This window comes from Lasioglossum baleicum, chromosome 5, assembly GCF_051020765.1.
Source record: "Lasioglossum baleicum chromosome 5, iyLasBale1, whole genome shotgun sequence".
In the NCBI taxonomy this organism is placed as follows: domain Eukaryota; kingdom Metazoa; phylum Arthropoda; class Insecta; order Hymenoptera; family Halictidae; genus Lasioglossum; species Lasioglossum baleicum.
Window position 1 is genome coordinate 11,864,229 of NC_134933.1, and position 23,565 is coordinate 11,887,793.

Below are 23,565 nucleotides of genomic sequence, written 5' to 3' on the forward strand. Positions count from 1 at the left end.
CTCTTCCTTTTCTAAGAATTTCCCTTCGAATTTGCATTCATTTTGCACAAGACTGTTTTCGATGGCCCTAGGCGGCTGCGTGCACAGATCGATTGCGTGCGCCAGCTATACTTCAGTGACGTATCCTGCGAGCGACTGAGACGGAGACATTTGCGCGCCACTGTTTGCTCGCTTCTTATTATTGTAGTACCGAAAGCCCGTTGATAGGATTTTCAATAATACAGTAGTACTATGAAAATTGGTTCATAGGGTGATTCATATTGTATAATAGGATTTTTGGTTGATTTAATGAAAATTCAGGTTCATAATAATGGAGTTGCTATTGCCGTTGAGGATCTATTAACAACACTAGGTTTATAGTATAAAAAGAATTATTTTTTATTATAATGTAAAATAATCACTTCTAATGCTCTCTAAACCCAGGGTTAAATAATCCTGATGGAGTTCATATAAACTAAATTAATGGCGGAGGACTTGGTTCATGATTAAAGTTGCTATTGCTGTTGAGGATCTATTAACAACACTAAGAGTTCATATAATAAAAAGAATTATTATTTTTATAATGTAAAATAGTCACTTCTAATGCTCCCTAAATCCAGTGTCAAAGAATCCTGGAGGACTTACAGCAGGACTTGAAATATGTAGTTGACTACCAGACTTCCTTAGACTCGATTATGTACATATTTGCGGACGAACGTCGTTCTAGTGACAGTGCAAGAATGATTAATCCCAAACACAAGTATTCAACAAACTTTCCCCAATTCAACGTTCAAATTGAACTCTGCAATGTTTAATCCTACATTGCTCGTATACGTTAGTACATATTGGTGTGGAGTTCCTGCTTAAATAATCATGACAAAAATTTGTCAGACGTATTCTAGACTACGCGGAGACTGAAGAAATACAATTAAGGAGCTTAACAAATATTTAATTGACCAGGGATCAAATACTCCATACGAGTAATGCAGATTTGGTATTGTTTTGAGGAGAATATAGATTTGTTAGGCCCACGGAAAAATAAAATAAGGGAAGTTAGTCTTAATTAAGTTTAATAATAGACGCCGTTCCGAAGCGTTCCCCTATTTTCGGAGGACCCGACATGTCATCGAGCGGCGAGGATGATTCAAGCGCCATGTGCAGGTTCGGATCGAAAACATCAACGGTCGGAGAGAAACGGGTTGAATTACCTGCGCACAGCTTGGAAACTGGCACGCAATTTCAACTCGATTCGCCGTCAATTAAACGGTCGCAGAATCTTCAGCGCGAACTATTCCGTAGCAGGATACTATTAGCCGTTCGTGTTGTAATTACATAGGTTCTTTCAAAAACGATCGTAGCCTCGTTCGAGCGGGTAACGTTTCGTTCGGAACGCGTTTAACTCGGGGCCCGAGTTCCATCGACCGGCTCGTTAATCTCTTATGACAACTGGGGACGTTCAAAAATCTCGTGTGCTGGGCCTCTTTTGATGGGTCGAAGTCGGGCCGGGTCGGAACCTGAAGATGAGTGTTTCCGGGTTTCCGACACGACCCGAAAATTCATGACTCTCGGGTACACAAAGATTATAAATTTCCTGAACCCGAAACTTCCGGGTGCCTTGCCACCCTTAGTTGGTGGAGAAAACGATCGTTGAAATTTAAAATCGGCGGAACGGTGGAAAACGGGTCGATTCGAGAGATGGAAAGTGGTCCTACCTTTTTGAAAAATTCCCCTCGCGGGACGTCGGGTAATCCACTGGGAGGCAGGGGGTAGAAATCCACAAACAGAACAGGCCCGTTTCTCGAAAACGCTTGTGTCCACCAACAAATATCGTTACGCACTGATCGTTCGTCGGTGCGCGGTTTCGAACGAGGAACACTGTTGGAGATTTTGTTTCGTACACGAGAAAGAGAGAGAAAAAAGGGACAGATAGAGAAGGAGAGAGAGAAAGAGAAAGAAAAGTTTACGTTGTTTACGCAGCCACCTATTAAACGGAGCAGATCGTCGCAAACAACGCAACGAATTGTTGGAGACGAGCGGAGGAAACCAACTGAACCGGCTCACCGTGAGGGACTGACGATGCTGTTCGATTGCCGTGCGCTCGTTCCGCCGACTCTCGAGCTCGGTTCTCGACGCGACCGCTCGACGCCGCTCGACTACCTCCGGCAAGCTTCGACCTTTCTCGAGTCCTGGCTCCGAGTTCCAGAGAGAACATAGACCGGCCTCAGGCTTGGCAACCTCGACGAACTTTTGCTCGGGTCGAGGCCGTACGAATGTTTCTGTTTTCGTGCTGGAATTAAAGAGCCCCTCCGGATCAGACCCGATGATAACGCACAATGCACCCTACTACACCGTTACGCAAGTGATCGGCCCCATTCCTTCGAACCCCAGGTAATCAGATCCTCCAAACATCGAGCACTAATTTGTTGTTTCTGTACACGAGTCATTTGATTTTAATTCCCAAACGTATCCGCCGTAAATCTATCTACAGCTTGTGTAGATAGTATTCGTTAAAAATTAACCCTTGCTCCGAATTATTTTTCAGTTTTCTTGCTAAGAACTCGCTACTATTTTAAGTGTTTCACATTTTACTTCAAAGGACAGGTCCTTGACAGCTACTTATTTTAAACAATTTTGTTTACTAATTATATGAAATAGTACGCAAACTTTGTTGTAATTTATATTTGTGGAACTTATATTTGTTTTTAACTAAGAGATAAGATAATTAAATAAATAAAGAAAGAACCAAATACCAAATAAATCAAGGAAGTACCAAATAGTGACGTAGAGAATCACCACTAAAAATTGCTATACGATTATTCATAATATTGTTTACATTATTAAATATGTAGTAAATATTGTATGAAGTATTATATGAATTTCATATCCATAAAATGATATTATTGATACAATTGATAAAGTGGAACCTGAACATTTTTTGTAATATGCAATATAAAAAAGTAAGTTCATAGTAAAGCAATTTTATTCAAATAACGCATAGTTTTGATAGCAAACATGCAATCTCGCGACAATCTCGGACTAAATATTTGTCACTTCAGATGGAATTTAATCTTTGATAGTGCCAATAATGATAAGTTACTTAGGCAGCTATGTTTGTCGTGACAGATAAATAGTAAGGCCATCGGCCTAGAACTACGACCTTTGATCATGTTCAAACGTAATTTACTTCCGAATCGAATCTTTTTCGTATTAATTCTATATAGTCGGCCACAAGTCAAGACTCATTTGTGTGTTGTGCAACTACTCCATCTTGGCGATTTTTAATTCATAGTTTAAATGAATATTTCTTGGACACATTTATACAATCATACAACATATCTGAGTGTTGAAATTACAAGAACATACAATAATAAACAATAGTATTATACACCAATATAGAAAACAATTATTCATCTAATATTAATCTTCAGAAATTCGTTTCTAGGACCTACAAATGATAAGACATTTTCTACCTAATAATATACACGTTGTATATTAAAATTCAATAATTACATTCATTAGGATCTTCCAAGATGTTTCACTGTACCAAATATATTGCCCTTTAATATAGAAAACAATTATTCGTCTAAATTAATCTTCATAAATTCATTTCTAGGACTTACAAAATGATAAGACATTTTCTACCTAATAATAACAACACGTTGCATATTAAAATTCAATAATTACATTCATTACGATCTTCCAAGATGTTTCACTATATCGAATATATTGCACTTTAATATAGAAAACAATTATTCATCTAAATTAATCTGCATAAATTCGTTTCTAGGACCTAGAAATTATAAGACATATACTACCTAACAATAATAACACGTTGCATAATAGAATTCACTAGAGTGTTTAGAATTCATTACGATCTTCCAAGACGTTTCACGCAAGTAATTCGATTACCTGCTTCTCTTCTGCATGCAGCAATCGGAAATCATGATTGTTCCCATTACTCAGAATCTTTCCTCACAAATGAATTATCAATGAAATTACTGAAAGGTGCATGATCTAACGGTTTAATGCCGAGACAGAGCTTGCAAATATACGGCGTGGATCTATAAGGCGGCTAGTTTGCATTGAATATGTGAGACACGTGTTGTGTCGGTGGCTGCGAAATTGCGTCGGATGAAACCGGTAGCAAAATAAAGCGATACCTCTCCGTTCCCCTAATAATAGAGTAGACCAAGCAGCGTTGCGCTGCTTCCAGATTAAATGCTGTCTAGCATCTGAAAAGAGCCAAGGTCAAGATATTCCTGAGATTGAACGGCTAAAGGCGGGATATTCAGTATTTATACGTATATGTTATGTATAATTTTGAGGCACTGATATAGGGCGTTCCCTGTACAGGAAAAGGAAATGAGGAAGAAGCACTCTAACTACAAGAACATCCTGACTCGCCATTCGATCGCTCTGCCAGATTGCTCGTAGAACATCGATCGTTCATTGATGGGTTGTGTATTACCATCTTTGTTCTACAATCTATGCAGTTGAACTTATACGTGAAATGTTTGGTTGCACGAGAAAGCGAAGATCTGTTGACAGAAGGATCGCTTTATGCGCGACAATAAAGGTAGAAAGTTACAAAACAGAGTCACACGTTTACAGCATGTGGTTAAGTCAACCGAGTCCAGGGTCGAAGGCGGAATAAAACCTAAATATTTTTACAACGTTGGCGCTCGAGCTGTCTTGTATCATCGTTGTCTTTAATGTCTGCGTTTGTCTGGCGCCGCATTTAGAAAAGAAAGCGTATGGCAAGCCATGCGAGTTAATAATACCTTTTTATGAAGTCACATGGCCGACAGTCATCTCGTCATCCCCTCTGTTACATCTTCCGTCTTAATTATGGAAAATGAAAGTTAAAACGTGAAAGAGAGAGAGAGAGAAATCTCGTGTTTATTAAATGACCAAAGAACGTTCGTCATGGCGATAACTAGAGAGCGGATCTTTATGCAAAATAAAAATGTTCTACCTGAATTCCAACAAACTGGAGTGAAGTAGAAATTAATTTTCTCTCCCGATACATTTAATTGGTTAAAAATTATGTAACAGTGTTTTTAAATTACATCTACTCATTTTCGTCATAAATGCATCAAATCCGCTGTCTAGCGATAACTCTGTTCCAGCATAGTTTCATCTCTTTTACATTTCGTTTCGTGCTCAAGAGCCGTAATAAGCGTAACTTTTTAGTGTGCACTCAACCGTGCTCTACGAAGGTCCGGAGTTAATTAACAATCGTGTAGATTACGTATAGAACGGTCTTATTGAAATTGGATTCCGATTAACGCGAGTTTGGATTCCCCATGAAATCCGTGGGCCCATAGCGTTCTTGAGGGTCCAGTGGTTTGCGCGATTCTATACGCGGCTACCGCAAAATTTATTGCAATAGCAAAGGGCACGTGGAGTATGCAAACGAAATGGCCGATGAACACGGTGCACCGCCGTATAATTAGCCGGTATCTTTTACAGCGTGTTACACGCGAGGGCCCTGTAACAAATGCTTCAAAGACATTTTATGCCGACCAGTAATCTCTTCGACGTTCTATTAGCCCGTTGCGATGATCACGGCGATTAAGCAGCTTCTCAAAAACTTATTGCAACGTATCGTATTCTATACGGCGTCGTACCATATGTCTTTGCCAACTCTCATTATTACCCTATTAAGAATGGCAACGCCTTTAATTTGTTGCCGAACGGAAACGCGGTTAGTTTATGACGAGCCTGTAAAAACTATGGAAGTCTGTGATGTAAATCTTCTGATTTTACTAGGTGTTTATCAAATACTATAATCTTAACAGAAGCACATCTGGCCACGCCATACATCATCACGTCATACATCGATAACTAACCTATCGTAACGCACCAGTCATTACAGGTCTTCCAATAAATTGTCTTTTATTGACCTTGAATTCTCTCCTGAATTTCTGACAGAAATATTGTGCCGATTCGGTTTTCCATTGAATTTTTTTGGATATTTTATATAATGCAATAGATCGTTTAAGGGAACCCTTTACACGTATGAAAATTATTATTTAATTTTTAATTACCGAATTATTTTTCAATTTTCTTGCCAACAACTCCCTACTATTTGAATTGTTTTTCACATTTGAAGTTCACTTCAAAGGACAGTTCCTTGACTGTTACTTATTTTAAACAATTTTGCTTACTAATTATATTAAATATCACTCAAACTTTGTAGTAATTTATATTTGTTTTCAGCTAAAAAATAAGACAATTAAATAAATAAAGGAAGAACATTTCTCTTTCTCCGATGTCGAGCCACACTCGACAAAGGAGTGCAAAGGGTTAATCACCCAATTTTTGCAAGTACGTCATTACCGGCGCCATAAAAACGCGAGATGTCAACAGAAGTAACGAACAGAGATTTTAATGCGTCTCCGGTGTTCCCGGTATCTCGGTATCGGCACGAATCTACGCGCCAGAGTAAACCAGACAAGAGGTATGCGCGTGGAACGCACGAAAGCGGGTTATCTTGTGGTTTGTCTAACAGGTGGATATTCTGTACGCCGGTAAACACACGAATCGATAAAGGTGGCCCTCCTCTATGCGTTGTTGGTATTCTAGATAACAGTTGAAAGGGGGTTGTTGCACCCGTCGCATAGCGTCGCGTCGCGTCGCGTCGGCACAGCGTCTGTAATTTCTCTCGCCACAAAGCAATTAAAAATTTTTTCCGTGGCTATTGCCGAGGTCGGCGCGCGGCGTTTAGGCCGAGGGAGCTCCTGTGTTTCCGACGAATGCAACTTTTGTTTTTTCCTCTCGCCCTTTTTCCTCCCTCTCCTCCCCGCAACCCCTTTCTCCTGTTTCTCTCGCCCTTCCTCTCCAGACCCAGCGAACCCCACCATTATCTACACGAGCGAAAAAAGGACGAGCATTAATATATATTCAGAAGATCCCGCAACACCGCTACAGATCATTATCCTCCAGAGAGGAGGATGGAGATAATCCACCTTCGCGCGCCGCTCTTCTGAGAGCCTTTGTTGGCCGTGATCATTCAACGTTGCTCTTGACTTCTTCATCTCCAGGATCAGCCGACGACGTCATCGAACACTCGTCATTGAATTGCGACGGATCCGCTGTGGTAGAACAGGCTGAAGCTAGAATTACAATATACAGGAAAGTCTACAGCAGTTATGAGCACGGAAGGGTAGGTAACCTCTCTGTCGAGGTGGATATAATTTACGAGGTACACAAGTCGAGGGGAATACAATTTACCCCCTCTCCGATGACCAGAGTAATATGTGACCAGTCTACGGTCTTAGTGGGGGATGTTGGAGTATGCTCATGGTGCTGGAATGGGATAGTGGAAGGGGAAAAGGAGGAGAGGTAAAATCGACCAGTTTTGGTCGTTTCTCGCGACCGACAAAACGCGTCCTCCCTCCATAGTAACGGCGGATGCTGGTGGGAGACAGTGGGCAGTATGGTGGGGACGGTCTCGTCCCAATTGAGACAAAAATGCCCATCTCTGGCTGTGCTGGGCACGGTTGGGGCCTCTCAAACGCTTGCTTCCCCCACCAACGTTTTTTCCATGCAGAACGCACCTTCGTCGCGTTCGCTGGTGTTTCGTGTCTTCGTTGCCCCACCGTAAAGGCGCTTACTGAAAGGAGACAATGAGCGCTACGGTGGGGACGGTTTTGTCTCAATTGAGACAAATGTGCCCAGTACTGTTCGGAAGTACCTACGCGGGGAAGGAGCCACGCAGTATCGTTTTTGGTATAAACCCACTGGAACCCCGCTTGTTGCAACCTCGTTTATCGCAACATCTGTGAAATTTTACTGCAAGAATTAGTCCGAATAATCGGACAATAAAAACGAAACTATAATCTCGTCCTCCTGCACGAAGCAACGCGAGTTTCTCTGGAATCGATCCATCCGATCCGATGGAAAGTTTTATTCTAATACTTCGCAATGCATTTACTTGCTCACAATCGGACCAACCCAAGAAAGTCGACAACCACGATCCTAAAAACGAGAGACGCAGGCGGCGAAGTAGAGCGAACGGTGGCGTTGCGTGAACTGACCCGAAAAGTTAGAAGAAGCAGAAACGACATCAAAGAGTTTCCCCGGCTCTATTTCCCGAGCTTTTGCGAGAACACAAGCATCCCGTTTCTCGGAATATCCGTTAAAGGAGAAATGCTCGTAACTTCTTTCGTGCGTTCGATGCAAATGAAAATATACTGGGTGGATCCTGCGTTCGGGTTCCCCCAGCGTCTGCGAGCAGTCAGTCTGTGTGTACAAAACAGAGACATGTTTCGAGAAAGGAAAAACTAGGGTGAAAGCCAAATATATTCCTGTATCCATTAGGGTGGTCCTTGGATTATACTTCCTTGAATTGGTGAGAAAATAATGGTGATTTTCACTAATTTTGCTCAACTTCAAGGACTGTTTTCACCCTTTAATAATACGTGTCAAATATTTATTTTCTCACTAAGACAATTTAGGGGGTAGAACCAGAAAGAATCGAAAATCGAAAAATAAGGACCACCCTAGTGTACAATGTATACTATGTATACACGCGCGTACATAGTCAAGGAGGGTCGAAATCATCCCGGAGGAGACTTCGTTCCGCGCGTTGGTGCTTGTGGGCTGTCGCTTTAAATTACAACCAGGAAGATGCTGGGCCCCCAACCATCTGGACCCCTTTGTTTCACCCCCTGGCTCGTCCTTCCCCAAGGCACACACTACAAGCGCCTCAGAATCTGCTGGCCGAAGACTGAAAATAAAGGACACCCACGTATTCCTCTCTTTGCTTTTGCTTCGCTGAGTCCATCGCAAGGGAGAGAAGCTTCTCGGTGCACGGTTCGCTGACAGAACGGCTGAAAGAAACGAGAATGTTGAGCGTCGTGTACCTACTAGGATTTTTCAACCCTTTCTTGCGTTCGACCACACTAATTGCTTTAATTGCAAGGGGAATGTAACCACGCCACGTAGAATGGCCCGTAACGTTCTGACCTGGCAAAAAGATCATCTCGCTCATTCGGGTCGTCGCGTCGTCGAGCTACTAATTATTTTAGATCGCTAAAATACTAATTCTTTTGAAAACAGTGCATTTGAAAATTCCCTATTTATATTTCATTTTAATTTTCTCGTGGAGGTAGACGGTAAAATATCGTTACCTGTTGCGCCGTACGTATAATTAATGTTCGTCCAAATAATAGAACCCTTAGTAGTCCAGAAGTGAGTCACCACTAAAAATTGATGTACCATTATTCACATTATTGGTTACAGTATTAAATATGTTGGTATCTAATCAAGTACTACACATTTAAGTATTGTACTGTGGATCTTTAAGCAAAATAAAAATGCATTTGCATTGATTGCAGAACACAGGAGCCAAATAAAAATTGTATTCTTCTTTTAATTATCCTATTAAAATGAAACTAACACATTGATGTCCTTAAATGTTTTCGACATGTCCACTGCTTTAACTTGTACGTACCCATTTTCGTCATAAATGCATAAAATCCGCAGTCTAGTCATAATATCTGCACCATTTTCAACAGACTGGAGCCAGATACACGTATAATTCTTACTTCAATCATTTCAACAAGCTGAAAACATTGGCATTATTAGATCATTGTAACTTTTTCACTGTTTCATATGGCACCTACTCATTTTTCCCATAAATGCATAAAATCCATAACTGTAGTGATAACTGCCTTTCGAACAAGAAACCGCGGATATGCAAACGTCGTGCCACTTAACGAGATGCAGCCGTGTGTTGACACGATCGCTTTCGTCGCCGGTGTGACAGGAATGAAGAATAAGCGAGTCGCGCCGTTATGAGATCACTTTCGTTGACTTTCTTCACGGTTGAGACAATTTTTTGCGAGGCCTGTGCGTAGCCGGCACTTCTAAGGTTCTCGCTAGAAAGTTAAGAATCAAAAATTCGAATTGACGAATTGTGATGCGGTCTGCGTAAGGCACGTCACCGAGGTGGCTCGAGGGACGATTACCATTTATCGAACCGCCGCGCCGCGCTGTGTTGTTCGTTAGTCCTTTTTCCGAGATCAGAATGCACGAGGCGAGTCACACCGGTGCGCGGCGGTTTAGAATGTCAAATAAATTCGGTGTCTGTCCATGTGCAAATGCCCAGCACGCCTCGCGCCAAGGAACGTGATTTTAAAAGCGGCACCGTTCACCCGCTTCCTTTAATCACAGCCAAATTGGGAAACGGGAAATTATGTCGCGCCTTCGGGAATTATAAACTCTATTACAAGTTCTACAATACATTTGCGAAATTACATCTGTTAATGACGGAATAGTTGATCAACTTTAGAATAGCGACAGCAATTTCATCTACTTGTGAGATAATATTTGGTAAAGAAATGATTAAACTTCTTCGGCGAATGAGCGAATGGAAGGTTAGGATAGAATTGTATATATTATTATTATTATTATTGAACTTCTTTTAGACAATTTCGTTAAAATGTTCGCTACTACAAAAAAAAAAAACAGTAAAATTAATTTTATGCACTTCGTTGTTTAAAGTCATAGTAGAATGCATAATTTTCAGAGAATCTGTGACTCTCTTCTGCTAAACTGTTTTAATAATTCAAAATTGGGTACGTTGCATTCAATAAAACTTTCGAACAAGTAAGGTAAGCAACGAAACAAATGCTGGTAGCGAACGTGTTAATAGACTGCGGATCTTTATGCAAAATAAAAATCGTCTGCATCGATTGCAAGAAGTAGAAACTGAATTCAATGTTATTTCTCCCTTTAAATGATTTTAATAAAGAAGAAATCACTGGCATCATCTTCAATTTTGAAAATTTTCCGACAATTTTGAATTTCATCTACTCAATTTTACTATACCATAAGTGCATAAAGATCCGCAGTCTAGCCATTAAAATCATTGTCACTAGAATCGAGTTACAGTAAGGACCGCAGAACAATTATGGGACACGAATAAGGATTGGAAAGAAAGTAAACAAATTTCTTTGAACGACGATGGCCGTCTAAAATTTCTCCGCTTGGAATCCACCGGGGAAAGTATAAAATATAGGTATAACTATGTATAATGACTCACGTGTTGAAAAAGAGAGGACAGAAAGGATCCGACGTGTGTGCCAGTGACTTCTATTTTTTGAAACCTGAAGAACTAACATGTGACACGTAGATGTGTTTAGATATTCTGCTCGTTATAAGAAGAAACACAACGTCTCGAGTGTGAACGCGGTTAAATTCGCGAAAGTAATGTCGGAACGCTCCTTTCTCATTACCACTATAATTCTACTAGGCTAATATTTTTATCAGTGTAATTGGCTCACACTTATTACATGAATAATAGACTCATATTTTATAGCTAAATTACAATTAGTACAATTAAGTTAATTATAATTTTACACAATAGTTACACGTTCATTATACACAACAGAATACAGAGAATAATTTTTAGGTAATACGGTTGACCGTTCACTTTTTAATCCGCGCGACAATGTTGATAATATATTTTTGTTAATTGACACTCCAGCGAGAATTCTCTCCATGCAAACTGTTCTTGCACCCTGCGGTGAGGAATTCCAGCAGAAACCAAGGAAAAAGTTACACGAGTGACGGGTTGACCGTTCCGCCTACCGTTTTAATCGAGCCGGTGCTTTTTGCGGCTTTTCGAAGTAACGTGATTCGAAAAAGTAGGCGCGCGCGACACAGCCCGTTCGTTCATTAACGATCACGCCCATTTCGCGAAATCAATAAGGAATTTCAAAACATCGCGCGGTGCACAGTGGGGACGTGGTCCCGAAAACCTGGCAGAAACTCGAAATATGAGAATTCAAGAATTCATAATTATCAGTAGGGATGGGATCAAGTACCTCGCAAACAGGTTCGAACTTTGTTTGATTGAATTCGAACTCTCTATAAGTACTTCGAAAAACAGAAATAGTACTCCTAAGTATACTCGAACCTATGCCAGACAGTTTCGAACCTTTTAATACAAGTACTTTGGTAAACGGAAATAATACTTGCAAATATATTCGAATCTTGGTCGAGCAGATTCGAAACTTTTATGAATATCGTACCGGAAATTCTCTGATTTTTCTAATCATTATTTTTTGTACCTTTAAAATCAATTATGTTGTCCTCTAATGCATAATTTAATTCGATATGTATAACTATAATTTCATAATTTATTGGAAATATTATTCTTAAATAGTTACGAATTTAATCAAGAAGGTGCTTAAAACCTTCTATGCAGTTCTGATTTCCAAGATTCGAGGACTACTACTCGTGAAAGATTCGATTCTTTTCAACATGGAAGTACTTATAAGCATCTTTTCGAAACTTGTAAGTACTCATTCTGAGGTTCAATATCAGTTTGTACAAATGAATACTTTTTAAATATATTCATTGAAACATTATTGCTTTTAAGTAGCAATCGAAACCCATGAAATGAAACTCGGTTATTGAAATTGACTCGAATTCATGAGTACAAATTGAACTTGATCCCATCCCTAATTATCAGTCAGTAAATTATAGTTGAGAATATACTCCTGTAGAATCGGTAAAACATAACGATGTTGAAAGGTTATGTTCAGTGCGATTTCAGTTCAAAATTGGTCATTGCTCGAAATGGAGTGTCGCTAAATTCCACTATGTATAACGCGTATCCTCGTCATTCAATTAAAACACGATAAATAATAACATTTCCTACGGAGTGGAATCGATTTAATCTAAACACGCGTAAAAGCTTGTGTACGGTCCGTTCGCGAGTAACTGCATATGCGTAACACCGTAGCCTAAGGACTAATATCGTCATACGTTATGTAAGTATGTTCATTACAATGCCATAACTTAATTCACCTACGATTATCGCAAATTGCACACGTACGAAATTGGTCGATCCAACCTACAACGATTAATAAGTGCTTGACCAGTAATGGTATTATAATTATATCCCTGAGAGTTTCCTGGACCATTAACTTCACTTGCACCCAACTACACAGATATAACACAAAACGGTAAACGAACGAAAATGTTATTTTATGTTATCCCCTCTCTGCCAGCACATCGGACTGGTTACGTGACATTGTTGACAGTGACGGAACTCCTCACGTGACCGAGTGGTGGAAGGGGATGGAGTGGGAGACAATCTGGAACATGGAGTCACTTGAAAACTATTAGAAATCCTAAGGCTTCTGTATATGTCCACGATGAAAAATGTTCATTTCTTCATAGAACTGTTAGTTCTGATGAGAAGTGAATTGTGTGCGATAACCATAAACGTCCAATTCAATGGTTGAATAAAATTGAAGCACTGAGATCTTATGCCTAAACCAAGCTTTCTCTCGTGAAAAATCGCGGTGAGCGTTTTGAGGTCAGCAGCTGGCGTTATACACTATTCTTGTCTAAAATGTGGCAAAACAATGGGTGTAGAAAGATGTTGCACAGAGTTGCAAGAAGTGCATGCTAAACTATGTGAAACTGGTCTGACAAACAGTCAAGATGAACTACATACTTGCACATTTGTCATACTCTCGAAACTCGGGCTCGACTATCATTTATATGAACATTTGGACGATTTTATAACCGGAAAGATTTTCTTTGAAGAAAAACCACGCTGATGTAGTTAATCATTAAATTGGACGATGGAAAACCATGGAATTTTGTAAAAGAGGAATCTGATGTCCAATACAGTCAATTAATAAAATTGTATGTGGACAAATTCCATGACAGAGATCAGTATGATGTTGTGCAGTGTCTTATAATTATAATATTGTGACGGAGTGTAACGCCATCGGTAGATTTTCCCGACGGTTCTTGAGATTGTGGTGTGATAAAAACCTGTCGCGTCGATCCGTTTCAAAGAACTTTCTCCTTCGCGCGAACCGTACCTAACCGACGCGAACCTAACCGCAGGGAATCCCTTTTGCGAAGACGCTGCGTACTCGCGGCGCAAGCAAACAGAGGAGTGCGTTTCAGAATTTTCCGTGGTGGCCATTTACGTGCATCGACATTCGCCGAGTTTGGTATCGCGGGTTCCTTTTTCTGTTACGCTCGCGGCTCGAATTTGCATTAAAGAAGTGACGTGACGCGGTTGCGCGCCGCGTCTTCAAATGCACTCCATTTCGCGTGCTCGCCGCGCTGCACATCGCACGGCGCTCGTTGCACCGAGAGATCTCCCTTCCACGACAACACACAAGTACGTACCAACCACACAACCAAACAAACGACACCGTAACGAAACGATCGATGCGAGCCACGTGGGCGACTTGTTAAGTGCATCGTCGAATCACACCCAACTGCAGCCTCGTATTCTCCGCGTTGCACCCATACAAGAGTATGCACTTTGATTTAATGCTACGCGGAGCGAGATAATGCCCGAGCAGCCGGGCCGCTGATTTTTTTTCAAGATAATACAAATGTTCGTCCGTACGTGTGCATAATGGAGAGCAAGGTCGCGCCGTGTGCACGTTTGTGAGTAATCGAGCATTGTGCTCCTATTGCGAGGATGGGATAGAATGGAATGAACAGATATATGCCTGTTTCGGTAACAGCGCGATCTTGATTAAACGCTACGCAACGTTAGATACCGCGCACCGCTATTAAGAGATGTTTTTTAAACATCGGGAACCTGTAATCTTTCGGAAATTCACCGCTACTTTCCTCGCCACGGATGCGCCGAACTAATTACACACTTTTAATATAACCCTAGTAGCATTTATGCTCCGCCAATGGTGGTCAACGTGGATATGATTGGTGGTTTTGTCTACAAATCAAAATTTATGACAATTTATCAACGAATGTCCAACGTTGGAAAAACTTGTTAATTATTATTAGACTGCGGATATTTATGCAAAATAAAACTTGTCTGCATCGATTGCAGGAAATGGAAACCAATTCGAATGTTATTTCTTCCCCTAATGATTTTAATAGAGGAGAAATCATTTATTGGCATTTTCAATTTTTTCAATTTTCCAACAATTTTGAATTTCATCTGCTCAGTTTTGCTATAAATGCATAAAGATCCGCAGTTTAATTATTATATTCCAAATTGATTTTTTGTTATATATTCGCAATTTTTCGGCCAATAAAATGCCAACCGTAAATGCTTTTAAGGAATTGACGAAGTTCTTTCAACCCTCCAACGACGGGGTCACAGCATATTTTGATCCAGGGTAACAAAATCGTTATTCACTTATTTAATCAATTAAATGAACAGCTGCTGTTCCGTCCAAATCTCTTAATTTTTATGCTACACGGAAGACGTAAAATAGGTTTATAAGCGCTTTCCCCGTGTTCCGGTTGGAAACTGGATGTCAGTGCGCACACAAACACTGATTCGCTTCGGTCGTAACATCTGTCAAGAATATTAACGGCGCGCCATGAAAAATCATCGCCCACAGGATCTACGAATTGATAAATAAATTGCATCAAATCAGAAAGTGCTCGCAAATCCGGTCGGCTCGTGACGTAGAAATTGGTCGGCCGTGAAGTGGTTAATGACCAGACGTTGTAACGGTTAACGAGAAAAATGATCGAAACCTTGAACGTCTATAAAACGCATTTTCAAAATTTTTATTAATTTTTTAGAAATTCATTCGTTACATCATTTATAAGGGTGCATGGCAACTTTTTTGACTGACAGTGCACAAACGAAGAAATCTTTGTAACCTCGATAAAGATGAAATAAAAAGTGTGAAACCATTCGAGTGATGGCGGTGGGCTATAAAACGCATTTTTTAAATTTTTATTAATTTTCAATAAATTAATTCGTTACATCGTTTCGAAGGGTGTATGAGAACTTCTTTGACTGACTGTGCACAACGAAGAAATCTTCGTGACCTCGATAAAGATGAAATAAAAAGTGTTTGACCATTCGAGTGATGGGGGTGGGCTTAACGTTAATATAAATGGCGGCCGCGATCGCGGGCCCGGCTAGCTGGAGCGGATCATTTATAGCGTGGCAATGTCAAAACAGAGGTGGTCGGAGGAGGTTAATAATATCACAATGATAATTATAGGGTCCGCTACATCTGAACATGACTTTCCGGCCTTCTATCCAAAACTCGCAGAAATCCTCGAATGAGTTCCACCTGCGCGGATATATGCGGTTTGGGGATTACTCACGCGGCCTCCGTGGGTGCGTCGAAATAGAACGCTTAGTCAGACGTCACCAGGAACTGCATCCACCGAGTCACCGATCCGCTACGCACGCGCGTGTCTCACTTTGTTACAGTTTATGCGCTTATTCAACATTCTATGGGGACTCGGAACGATCGACCCTTTCGAATCCGTGGTCAGTAAAATGCTACCATGCGGATGAAGACGTTGCTAGACCGAGCCATAGACGGCCAGGGTTGCGTTGAATTAAAACAAGATGCTATCGCGACAGTAAGTCCGTCATCGCTGTAATTACCTCACCGGTATTCCGACGAGTTCATCGGGACGATTTGCGAGCAAAAGGGTTGAACAATTCCGATAGCATTTTCTGTGGCGGTCGACATACTACTTGCCGGTGGTTGTTTATGGCGTTTGCAAACATTTGACCTTATCTCTGGGGGGTAATTGGACCCCATACATTTTTCTAGCGAAACGAAAGAAAAAATTTGTCTGCATAAGTATTCTTGAAATTTTATTGATCTTTAAAAGATAAGTATACAATGCTTAAAACATATCACAGACAGAGTTGGGCAAAAATTTTATTTAAATAAAAATTTCAAATATAGTGAGTTTAAAAGCCACTTGAAAAAAAACCCACTTTATTCGAAATTTTTATTTAAATAAAATTTTTGCCCAACTCTGATCACAGATAGGATTCCAGGAAGATTAATGGAAATTTCCATTCTTCAACTTTTTATTTCCGTGTTTGTCAGCCTGTTAAATTGCAGTCTCTTAGAAAGGAGAAGGCACGAAGACACTACGGAATGTTTGGCTCTGCAACTATTTAGTTCATGCCGAGGAGCGGCTAAAATTTTATTTTAAGCAGCTTCGTAATTAATTTGGACCTTTGGGAGTCATAGAGCTAGCACTGCCAAACTTCGTGGTCTATGTCCTCATTCTCATAGCCGTATTTATATTTTGTATTATTTATGACGCTTACGCGTTCGAGAGAAGCCACTAAACTGTAACGATTTGCTGTGATACGATTTATTGTTTCGATAAATTTTCTATTTGAACAGATCGTGCTTTATTTATTATTAGATTGCGAACCTGTATGCAAAATAAAAATTGTCCACGATAATTGCAACAAACTGGAGTAAAATAATATGACGAAGTGTCGGACATCGCGCGAATATTTTTATTGCATATTATTATAAGTATTATAATGTAATAATTAAGTACACACACCCCGACGAAGGATCATTTAAACGATAATACATCAGTAGAATAAGGTTAGATTTATTGCTCGCATCCAAGCACGTGGCTCTGCGGATACTCTACATATAGGTGGGGGCTAGTTTAAGATTACTGATCCTAAAAGGGGAGCGCACCTGGATCGACCAAGATACTTATTTGCATCCGCTGCAACTACATACTTCGACTTAGGTGGTTGATGTACGTTCCACCGGTTAGATTACACGCTTCGGGGGCTACGCAGGTAGCATCGCAACAAAGTTGTTTTCAATTGAGGTACTTGCCTTTTTCTCAGGGTTATCTTAATTGTTCTCTCCCGTATACACGCGAGTTCTGCGGAACTCGAAATAAACCATTACGGAGAAACATAAATCGTCGATGGGGAAATCTTGGGGGGAACATTCGAGATTATTATCATTTAATTAATATTCATGAATTTACATTGAAAAACGTATAAAGAAGAAACGCCGAGTGTTTCATTTATACAGCGTTGTCTAAATATAATTACAAGTGGATAATCAAGTTAATACGTATATAAAAAGCTATTACTAGAGTGTAGCGAGTGAATGAATATTACTACAGTGGGTCAAACTTATTAGAGCGTAATTAAATTAACGGGTTTATATCGAAATAATCAATTTTTCTTGTTACTCTGAATTTTTATGATTTTCTTAGTAGTCCACCTAAATATCTCCTTTATTTTTGAATTTGTTTATGAATAAATTGGTTGGGTGAAATATAAAACAGTGAAGGATTACGAAAATTTAAGAATATTGTAATGTTGTTTTTAATGTAACGAAATCATTAAGAGATGGAATTAATTTTTACGTTATTGCTGCTTTCCACAATTAATGCAGAACATTTTCACAATATATCAATAACTCTGGAAACTCTGTAAAAAATTACTTTGAGAAAAATATTAAAAAATTTGATGTACAATTTACATTGCATTAAAAACATTTTTTATATCATCGCAAACAGAGATATTTAGGTGGCTACATTTAGATGGACCACCCTGTATACTTATATCTATGCTGTAGGCAACATTATTGATTTTTTAAAATTGTTAGTACTTTATCGCAAGAAACTACCTAAATAATAATTGTTCAATATATTAAAGTCATTGAATGAAAGACATTAGGCATTCTATTTCAATTAGATTATTGTATGTTATGCTTTTTCTTTCCACAGCGATATCGATTAGATACTATATAGACTAATTCGCCGAAGAACATCAAGAAGCAGAGTGGCGCAGTGGAAGCGTGCTGGGCCCATAACCCAGAGGTCCGTGGATCGAAACCACGCTCTGCTAGATGAAATTTTTTTTAAATTTTTCTTCATTTCGCGATTCCCAGACGTATTATCTAGCAACTTTGTACAAATGTAGAAACATTGAAACGAGCGGTAGCCGCAGAGAAAATATTTTTTGCTGTCCGATGCGGTTGAATCTCATCTGGTAACGGGGATAGCGCGTTACCTCGCCTCTTCGGGATTTTAATTCAATTGCGAGGGCGTTTAAATTGCGGGTCGTGTAATTTGCAATGCAAAAAGAGGCGGGAGTGCGTCCTAAAGTCCCGTAAGCCCCCGAGACATAACCAGTGAGCAATGACACGCACAACGATGGATGCCATTCCTCCGTCATTGTCCTCGGAGAAAAGATGAGATGAGTTCAGAAGTTCAGCAGAGTTCACGGACGTAAATTTCGGTGGGTGTCATATTCGTTTCACGAAGTATCACTTCAAAGGCTGTGCTTGAAAAAAAAAAGAAGAAAAGTTCGCCTTGACCGAAATGCCATACCGAAAGAAAAACACTTAAAACTACCGCGTAATGCTCCTCACCCGGCTGTAAAAAGAACATGTTCCCTTTTTAACGGTCCCCCTTTTTCATGCATCCGACGTTTTATCCGATATAATAAAGCATCGGGTACCGTGTTTCTTTTCTGCTCTTAATTTACGACTTCGACGAAGATTTAAGCGTAATCTGTAATTGCATTGCATTACGCACGATAACACAGGGCCGTTGTAATAATACACATTAACGTCGACTTTACCCGAATAGCTTACATCAGCTAGCTCGTCCCGGAAATATTTGCGTCATTTAGAACGGGTTAGGTTCGTTATTGCAGAATAGGGAAAAAGGATCTCCGTTGCATTTTTTGTTCCGTTTAATAGTCCATGACTAATTGTTGTATTGCTCATCAGAGTTCGCTGCATGTCGGATGCATTTTTGCAACTGGTTATCGTCGTGTTCGACCATTTTTGCGGAAGCGCCTAGAATATATCGACGATTAAATAATGAACAGCATTTTATTTGAAAGTTGTCGATTAAAATGGTCAACTTATTAAAATCCAATAAGTAGTCCACGGATTTGGTGCAAAATAAAAAGTACTTATTCATTTTTAGTATAAACGCTATTATTAATTTATTGTTCGATTTAACTATGTATAAAGAAAGATTAGAAGAATGAGGAATGTAAGACACATACTTAAGGAAGTAATTTCCGCGTAAGTGACTATTTAGCCCGAAGATATTTTTAACATGATAGTTATAAAAATAAAAACGAAACTAGTAAAGTGGTTATGCTGAGCGTATCAACTCGCATGGATTCATGTGCTATGAGGATGTAATTAGGTAAACGAACGTGTAATACACCGTTTCTTCTCGAGTTCAATATCTCTTCGTTAAAAAATCAAAAACGTGTGACCTCTTTACAATGTTCGTCGTCTAATCATCGATATCCTACGTCAGTCTCGTCAGCGTTTGTTGCTGATTTTATACATTTATGTTAAAAATCATTTCAGAATAGAAAGAAACTCAAGTTGGTCTTTCTATCATGATGATAAAGCAAAACAGAAAGAAACTGATTATTATTTCATATTCACTCAATATAAAAAAAATGAAAAAGTAAAACAGAAAAAATTGATTATTGTTTTACATTCATATGAATTATTTCTTCGTATTCCAAATAGTTTACGTAATTTAGAGGGTAGAGTTTTGTAAGGTGAATCAGCCTGTAGTTTACAGGACGCGGCGCCAGTCTGTAAGTATCGATGGCGTTTGCTCGCGCTCCTTTAAATGGAATATCAATGAGATCGAGTGCGTAACCCGGGGTCAGCATTATTTAACGTGAGCACGTCGTATACGTGACAAAGTGGCTTGACCGCTTGTCAAACTAGCGCAAACACGAGCTTTCATGGCACGGTAGGAGCGAATCGGCGCGAGTCGCGTGGCTTGGCGTGTCGCATTGTTACCGTTAAGCGCAAGCATCGAATTTGCACGTGCCCGTTCCTTTGTGCACGCTGCACGCTCATAAATAACCAACGAAACATTAAGAACTTCGCAATTTAGTGGAACCACGATTGTACCATTATGAGCCGGACAAAATCGTCGACTCGCGAAACGCATTTATGATTACACGCCTCCTATTAAAACTTGCGGTTATCCTGCTTTATACGAGCTACAGATCGTTGCAGCTTTTGTTCCTCTTCGTTCTTTACGTTATACTCATTCGTAAATAGCTTTTCCCTTCTGTAATGTATTTCCGTACATATTTCATTACTAAAAAATTTCGATATATTCTCTAAATTTTCAAACTTCCCGCTAAATGCGTTACCTGAAGGCGTCAATGCTAACTTTGGGGATTTTAATCCTGTTGTTAGGGGGTTTTCGATTTTGAAAAAAATGTTTTTCCGATCCGGTCTATTACCCAATCGTAACACGCCGCCTTTAATGGAATTTTTGTGTGTACTTTTCTATAGATGGGCTGCAAAAATCCATTTTGTTGAATATCTTCGAAACTATTAGACCTAGACAACAATATCAAAATACAATACGCGGCATGTTCACATTTCATCGAAACTAGCGAATTTTGGAAATATTTTTAAATCTGCAAGGATTTGTTACGTTCGGTACAAATTATTTCTTTTCACGTAATGAATGCGGTACTGGAAAACTGAAAATGTCACATCGTTTTATTTTCATTTTTTAAATCGAACTTTAGAGACATCGATTACTGAGCCACAGTTCCATCGGAAACAAAATGTTCCGCGGAGAAACAAAATACGACAGTTCACGGTTACTAATTGAATTTGTGCATGTTTAACGAGTGACAGGAAGAGATCGAAAATTTTCAATGTATAAATTTGTTGTGGGAGAATGGCTGTGCGCTTGGCGTCCGACACAATTCGTTAGTAATTCAGAAATCTTGTAGTTTCTTTAGGGACTGCTATTGTTAATATTCTGGGTCCATGGGTTTCTATAATTATAGGTACATTGTACGCTATTCAGTGTATTACAAAGGAGATGAAGCACCAGTCACAGACTCCAGTTTACAAGAATAAAACTCAGGATCTATGCAAAGTAGAAGTTCGACAAATTTCAACTAACAATAAGTCGTCGAGTAATTCTGCGTCAAGCTCTCCGCCTACACCACCTTCAGAAAATGCAGATCGATCTGAAAGACAGGTAACCCATCGAATTCACACCTTTGTACTGAGTACTGACCTCATACAACTTCTGAAACTTTTCTGTCCGTATTGCATTTGATATTTATTTGGAAAAATTTTTAATCTACTTATAAGTAGACTGCGGATGTTTATGCAATTTCGAATTTTAAGAAAGTGGAATGGAATAAAATCCTATTTTTCATGGGAACAGCCTTTGTAGATCTAAAACAAATAAAAAGCGTACTAAATACCATTGAATTTTATATTGTAGCATTTTTTAGAAATTTTCATAAGCCATAAATGCATAATTATTAGTTTGTACCAAATAGAAAGTTCGTCGTTTATTCTATAATTTCAATAGTCCAACTATTTGAAATTTCACCTACTCAATTTTGTCATAAATTCAACAAATTTCCGTATTTTAGTTCTTTATCGCGATCGAGTTAAAATAACAATCTACGCTAGCAGAATTAAATAAGGATCAGACTCGTAACAACGAACAACAATTTAATAATAAAACGAAAAGATAGGATACAGGCTAAAAATAACATTCTGAGACACTCGTAGACTCTAAACTCTGAGACTAAAATAAAAGTTTTAATCAATTATCATTATTTCTATGAACTATGGCATAATTTTCAGCGGACCAATCCATCGAACGAGACTGCACTGGTGCACAAAGTGCATCGAAATGATCGTCCCCTGCGAAACAACGTACCGGAGCGTGCAAAATGCGACGAACTCGACGATATTTTAGCTAAATGGAACGTCGGCAAGTGATACTGACCAAAAATTTTCTAAAAACACGGAATAATCCGTATAAAAATGTGATTTTAATGATGGAAGTATTCCAATGATTATGGATCTTGTAACTTAAAACGTTTAAAAAATTCCCAGCAAGTATGTCAAGATAGGAGATCTGTATTATAAATCGTATACTTAATTATATGAATAAATAATATTTTTTAATACACTGCTTATTTCATTAGTTTCGACGAGACTGTTTGCTGGCAATACGGCAAATGGCTAAATGAAGATATATTGTCATACATGATTTTGATGATGCACAAATTATGTCCGTCACGGTATTCTGCAAAATTGGCAAACGGTACAGAGGGCGAATCCTCGAGAGCACTCTAAGTAAATGCGATTCTCTTTGTGCTCTCGACTATTTTAATGGCAAGTTTTGCGGTCATCACTCAAACTCGCAGTCTCCGACAGCCGTGTAACTACATACTCCAGAGACGAATTTCGAGAAAATTAAAAAACAATAAAGAATTTAATAAACGCATACATTTTATGTGTGGCGTGTCGGGCGAGTTAAATTAATCTTTATGTACACATTTTTGTAATTGGGTACATGAATACATATATGCATCTGTGTGCTAAAAGGAAGTTCATCGACGCCTAGCAAAGCTCACAAAGGCAAGATACACAAAGCGTTCCAGACAGTATCCGCCGGTTTCTCGCAGAGAGGTTAGATCGTGTAGCAAGATTTAATATCCGTCTATCTAGGTCAGACGTCGGCCCTCACGGAACACCCGAATTAGTTATTTACCGATCCCCGGCAAAAGGGATTCTGAAAATTGGATCGGTCGATGAACCCAGACCCTTCTCGGAACTGAATAACTGTCTAGCAGAATCTAGCTGCAACGCCATTTTAAACTCGTATTGTATTTCAGAATTGCATACGACAAATAAATTGTATAACAATCGGCGCGTGGCTTCACAATATTCATTAGCTGAAATAAAAATTTTCGTCAATGTAATCCAGTAAAATACACCCAGTCGTAACACGCCGATTTTAATGGAATTTCATTTT

General features: G+C 39.3%; 2 protein-coding genes and 1 non-coding gene across 8 annotated transcripts in view; 2 read left to right on the top strand and 1 right to left on the bottom strand.

Moving 5' to 3' along the window:
- The window catches only part of Smash (smallish), a 172,304-nt gene extending 170,202 nt beyond the window's left edge, over positions 1 to 2,102 (bottom strand). For 3 of the 5 annotated variants that reach the window (XM_076423906.1, XM_076423909.1, XM_076423908.1), the window contains exon 1: positions 1,692 to 2,101. The gene's annotated coding sequence lies outside the window, so the exon portion shown is untranslated. Of the gene's footprint in view, positions 1 to 1,691 lie in introns of all 5 variants that reach the window. The other 2 variants (XM_076423910.1, XM_076423911.1) reach the window with 2 other exon arrangements.
- Positions 2,103 to 18,538: 16,436 nt separating this feature from the next.
- Trnam-cau (transfer RNA methionine (anticodon CAU)) lies at positions 18,539 to 18,610 on the top strand. Its single transcript has one exon. It is a non-coding gene; the product is annotated as a tRNA-Met (tRNA).
- Positions 18,611 to 21,346: 2,736 nt separating this feature from the next.
- Positions 21,347 to 22,655, top strand: LOC143209092 (uncharacterized). 2 transcript variants are annotated; one of them, XM_076424330.1, is made up of 3 exons: positions 21,347 to 21,484; positions 21,566 to 21,762; positions 22,386 to 22,655. In XM_076424330.1, exons 1-3 carry the CDS (start codon positions 21,454 to 21,456, stop codon positions 22,521 to 22,523), a joined length of 366 nt encoding a protein of 121 aa, XP_076280445.1. In that variant the 5' UTR covers positions 21,347 to 21,453; the 3' UTR covers positions 22,524 to 22,655. The 2 variants fall into 2 exon arrangements, with proteins under 2 accessions (XP_076280445.1, XP_076280444.1); XM_076424329.1 differs by having other exon boundaries at positions 21,392 to 21,484; positions 21,586 to 21,762.
- Positions 22,656 to 23,565: the final 910 nt, after the last annotated feature.